Here is a 5,926-nt window from a genome sequence, read left to right on the forward strand (position 1 = left end):
CCGGTAATCTTTCGGAGTCTATTGTCCCATTGGAGTAAGGAGGAGGGAGGGATAGGGATAATAATCAGTCAGTCCAGTACCTGAGCCCTCACACATGTAGTGTCCAATACCTGATCCCTGCTTCTTGGCTCTGATGATGATAAGTAAGAGGACATGGAGTAGTAGTACCTGAGCCCCGACACATATCAGTCTGTTAATATGTTTTCAACAAGTGTAATACTTTTACCCACTAGTCCAATTGTACTGGCTATATGTATTATATGTAATGAAATGGATTCTAATCTGTTATTGCACACCATGTTCTTGTTATTATAACAATTGTTGAAAAATCTAATCTTGTAAATAAACCACCATGTATAATTCTGTCTTCTCAATGGCATTTAATCTTTTCATTTAAATTATACAACAGCCAGAACTCACAAAGACCACACTCATAACAATAGTCAAAATGTAATCTTGTCTCATACAACCGTATTGATATAACAGCAATATCACACAGCCCACTTTCAAGAGTGCCTGGATACTTTCATTACATTACACATGTGAGTTTGTAACTTGCTGTCCCAGTATTTCTGGAAGTATACTGTGTCTAAAAAAGCACTCAACTTTAGGGATAACATCATCCCAAAGTTCAAGATAGGGCAAAATCCTTTCAACAAAAATGTCATTGTGGTTCCACACAACAAAATCACAGTACTCAGCGTCTACAATGTGAAGCTGTCCCTGAACTTGGTAGTAGTAGTCATGAGTCCGGTCCAGCATGACATTATCCCCATCATTGATGAGGCAGAAGTCCTTTTCCCCAGCACACAAGCACAGATTGGCTTCATCTTGGTGAGAGTGTGGACACTAAAATCACAGAGAGAAGGACACGTGAACAATAGATTAACAAATATATTTTCTGCCTTTTTGCTCAGTTTAGGACTTGAGACATGACTCCGACTCGAGATTTAGGGACTTTACTACAACAGAGACTGTAATACTACCTTAATCGTGCAGATGCCAGTTCCGTGACAGTCACAAGCAACAATCCCATCAGGGGAGGACCCCATGTATGGCCACTTGGGGTTCAGCCTGAGACCACTGTCCATACAGGAGAAGCCTGCATGCTACCGACCCATCAGCTTCTCATAGACTCCTCTGGCTTGTGCTTCATGTTTGCATCCATAACTGTACACAGTACACATGAAAACATGAAAAGGAAATGATTACTTAGTATTGGATGTGTAGAGCCAGTTCAGTGATTTAAATGCCATTACCCATGAAAGTGATTTCCCAACCTGGTTTTCAGTTGTCCTGCCATCAATAGAACGGTCAAGCTTTTTTTTTTGGCTTTAGCAGAGGAGAAGTCGATCAGCTACTGGAGCAGCAGGAATCTGAAAATAAATTATCACAAAGAAGATCATTAAGTCCACATTTCTGTGGTCCATAACCATAACATATCTATATGCAGTATAAATCTGGCGTTTGTCCTATGGCTGTGAGCAAAACAGGTAAGGCTATCATCACAGGATTGAGATGCCAAACTGTGTTTATGTGGGTCTTTGCTGTCTTAGCTTCTCTTTGTCCAACAGGGAAATTGTGACTGACCACATTGTCACAAGCTACACATATTAAGGCAGAATATAGAATAGAAATAATTTAATAATCCCCAACATTAGGTATGATGGAATATAAAGAAAATCCCCTAAAAGAAGATGAAATGTAGACGAAGACAAGCAATCTGCCTGATGAAGTAACCAGAGCAAAGACGTAACCAAAGGGGCACAATATAAACATTAATTTAACATCATAATTTAGCCTACAGTTACACAGTGTCCAAAAAATACAGTGTCACCTTACCTTTTTTACATGTGATGGCATCAGCCACTTGCACTGCTCTGTTGTGCAGGAAGCTGTATCTCGCATCTTTACCCCAACTTCAATGGAAAAAAGAACTGCCCCTACATGAGAACACGATTCTGATAGTCTGTGAATAGAATACAATATGATTATTTTTATTTATTTTTACCTCAAATGCAATCTACACCAGGGGAAAAGTGCAATCTATATCAGCCCATTTTGATGATGTGCGATATAGCCCAGAGCGTTCAAATCAGAGGCTAAAATCCGGCTAGGAAAAATGCATGTTATTTCCAAATTATGACAATATTTGATGTAAAAACTATACTATCATTATAAGGGCACTCCAGGCAACATTATAAAATAATAAAACAATCCAGTTCATGACCCCTTTAAAGCTCTCTCCAGTATGCTAGCAGTGTGTGTGTGTGTGTGTGAGAGAGAGAAAGATATATGGTAACGTTAAACATCCTAGCCTACATAAATTACTTACCCTGCCATGCAATTGCAATGAGCTGCAATGACTTCTCCATCCTCCTTCACAATAATCCAGGTCTTCAGAGATGTTTCGTCTGATCTCTGAGAGTGGTTTACCTTGAAACATAAAAGATTGTCAGTCTAACGTCGTCGTTAAGATGTGTTGCATGTTTATTGACATTATAGCCGTTACTGCTAGCATCTTAACACATAAAACAATATAAGAACAAACACTCACCTTAGCGAAGACCAAACGATGATCATCGTGGAGCCGTTTGGTACCGAGGTTGTGGACCCACCCGCTGACAAAAAAGTTGTACGCCTCCAGACTTTTATATGCCTTCATTTGCTGTCTGGTGTAGTACGATGTCTGAAGGACCAGATAGTTGGTGATGTCAACAGCCTCCACTGTCGGCAAATCTTCAAGTTCGACCGAAAACTCACTCATCTTCATGAGGAACGGGTCACGTCCAACATATGCGTTTACTAACTCCTTGTATCTATTTCTTGAAACTGGTTCAAAATTCGTACAATACGGACTCTCCGCAACGGTTTCCAACATAAGGTGCGTACACACTGCCAGCGACTTTGTCGCTGCAAGTCGCCAGTGGCTGGCGGTGAAGTAGCTAGTGGGTGTTCCCACTGCTGGTTGCCTAGTAACGTTTATAAATGACATTCACGGATGCCATTCCATTGCTGTTGACAGCGAATCTCTTTTCTTGCCACTAAAAACAAAGATTTTGGAGGGAAAAGACTAAATATAAATGGAATCAGTACATAAAATGTTTATATCAAAGATGAATGAGAAACCAGGTGTGCTGTTTGCCAGAGTGGTGAAAATGCAAATGCCGGTCTGTCTGGGTCCACAAAATCCCCGCGATCTCAGATACACCTTTCCACGCAGTATTTTTCTTAAAAATGTTCTTGTACGTGGGAAGAGACATATCATAGAGCATTGGAAAATTTCTAACAGCAAGAATTAGCCTTTCATCCACCTTTCCGTTACTGCAGGAGCTGAGAGAGAGAGAAAGGATCACGTGAGCTCTCCCGTCGTCTCTCCTATTGGCTGTCGCTTCCGTTAGTCCCTCCAAAGTTGAACTTTTCTCAACTTTGTCGCGTCGCTGGACACGCCCACATCTAGCGCCAACGGTCGCAACAGCTCGTGTCGCCGGAAGTCGCTGTGCTCGCATTGAAAATTAATGGTATTGAGTCGCTGTCGCGCGCGATGTCGCTGGCAGTGTGTACGCACCTATAGACGTATTCTCCATGTTTACTTCCTGCCCTCCATCTGAAATCGCTCCGCCTTCGCGCGTCATCATAATCACGTGACTGAAACCCAAGAATTCTCATTGGCCTTTTCTGAAAGATAAGAGGTAACCGAGGCTCTCAAGAGACACCCCTAGTGTCACTACATCGACACGAGTCTCGTTCCCTCCATCAGGGAACGGAGGTTACGAGAGTAACCGAGACGTTTTGTTAACTCTTCCTGAGCTATAACAGCAAAGGACTGAAGATCCTCTTAGGGAATAAAATGAGACACTGTCTTCTGAGGTGCTATTGAAAATGGTTGCATAATTACAATTTTCTTTCTTATGGTCTCAATTTTATCAGTAAAGAAATTCATAAAGTTGTTATTTATTGCTCCAATGTAATATCTGGTTGAGTTGAAGCTTTGCTCCTTGTCAATTAATGAATAAATACCTAGAATTGTTGTGGTTATTTTCTATAAGTTTACCCAAATATGCAGACATGGCAGCTTTTGAAGCCTGTCTGGAGCTAGAGACACTATCCCTCCATGCACCGCAAAATACCTCAAAATTTGTACTCTTCCACTTGTTCTCCATTTTCCGAGCTGCTCCCTTAAGAGCATGAGTATGAACATTGTACCACAGTGTAGGGCTTTACTCTTTAACTTTCTTTAATATAAGAGGGCGACACTTTCTAGAGTTCTCGAGAACACTATAAACATATTTTCTATGACTATATCAAGTTCTTCAAATTGTTTTGGCATACTGACTATACCACCGCTTCCTATATGCATATTATGCAGTTCGCATAGGGCACCAACTCCCTAGGGGACACCATATTACAGCAGAAACTCAACTGGCTGCCCTTCCTTGTACGTTATACGTTTTACAAGGACTGATAGCAGTCGCAGAACACAGTCGATCATGCTCGAACCACGCCTCGCCATGCTACCCTTACAAAAAAGTTTGGAAACTTGACGCAAACTTTCACACTCGTTATTTTCACATGCAAATGAGCATGTGATTCGCTGCAAATGTTGAGAAGTTGAGAATAATGATAAATGCTAGTCCTAATGTATCTATTTCATTATCTATGTGAATATTGAATGTGAATCAATATTGAATAATGCTTTACAATATTATTTATTATGCATTTTTACTTAATAATTTTAATGTTATATTATTCCTTTCTCTTGCTGTGCGGTGCTATTGCTGTTTAAACTTATTTTGTCTGCTGTATCATCTTCACAAGTCAAAGATGAGAAATGTCTCCATATCAAGGTCTTCAATATCACAATGTCGTCTCCTGCCTCCTTAGCTAGTAGGTAAAATGACAAAGCGTTGACATTTTAATAATCTGATATTTTCAGAGAAAGAGTTATGGAGAAAGAGAGAGATCTAGTAAAAAGACTGAATCTAACATAAGAACAAAAGCAAACCTTATTTATTGGTACTGTCATGGCCTTCACTTACGTAGCAAATTAAAAGTGAAGCAATCTGTCTGTAAACAATTGTTGGAAAAATTACTCATGTCATGCACTAAGTAGATTTACTAAATGACTTGCCAAAACTTTAGTTTGCTAATATTAAATTGGTGGAGAGATTAAAAAAATGTGTTTAATGACTTCAACCTAAGTCTATCTAAACTTCTGAGAAACCAAAAGGGGAGAACAGGTGTTTCAGATGATCGGCTAACAAGGTAATAATTTAGCCAGTGCAACGGGGCTAGGATCACTTTGGCACCTGCAAAACAAAGAAAGAGAGAGAGACATAAGGCAGGGCATGATGCAAGACTGAGAGACACGAGTCAATACAGAAACAAAACAAACCCACATGCTCTCACAAGACACAGACACCTGAATGGCACGACACCAAGACAATAGGCAACATGCGCTTATGCCAACCAACAGATAAGACGAGAGAATGCACAGCAACACCAACAAGGCAATGCCATGCATTCTCATATAAGACAAAGCCTGAGCGTACATCTCGAGGCAAACACCACGCAATGCACGCAACAGGCGTCAACACGACACAGGACACTTGTGTGAAAGTTCGGCCACAAATAAACCCGACACTTCAGACCGAAGTGACCGAACCTCATGAAGACAGATCTTGACCCGGGCGCGCAGTGCAAAGCAAATGCAACACGAGTCCACGGTTGCGAGAGAGGCATCTACTTCCGTGTGGGAGGTGCCCTCATCCTTGGTATGAGGATTGGAAGTTTTCTGAGGCACAGGCTGTGATAAACTCAACACATTTCATGGTGAGCCTGATTGTCTTGAGAAGGCTCCCATCCACACCCCCATCTGGGACACAAGATCTAATGGGTTCAGTAAGACCTGCCTTAAAAATCTCAA

The 5,926-nt window shown here is 41.0% G+C and overlaps 1 protein-coding gene across 1 annotated transcript; it reads right to left on the reverse strand.

Moving 5' to 3' along the window:
• Window positions 1-347: 347 nt before the first annotated feature.
• On the reverse strand, window positions 348-5,173 carry LOC127655511 (uncharacterized). Its single transcript, XM_052143380.1, has 6 exons — window positions 2,558-5,173; window positions 2,336-2,436; window positions 1,843-1,969; window positions 1,260-1,376; window positions 987-1,170; window positions 348-849 (listed from the first exon to the last, which is right to left on the reverse strand). Exons 1-4 carry the CDS (start codon window positions 2,993-2,995, stop codon window positions 1,335-1,337), a joined length of 708 nt encoding a protein of 235 aa, XP_051999340.1. The 5' UTR covers window positions 2,996-5,173; the 3' UTR covers window positions 348-849; window positions 987-1,170; window positions 1,260-1,334.
• Window positions 5,174-5,926: the final 753 nt, after the last annotated feature.

Source organism: Xyrauchen texanus, chromosome 15 (genome assembly GCF_025860055.1).
Source record: "Xyrauchen texanus isolate HMW12.3.18 chromosome 15, RBS_HiC_50CHRs, whole genome shotgun sequence".
Taxonomy (NCBI): domain Eukaryota; kingdom Metazoa; phylum Chordata; class Actinopteri; order Cypriniformes; family Catostomidae; genus Xyrauchen; species Xyrauchen texanus.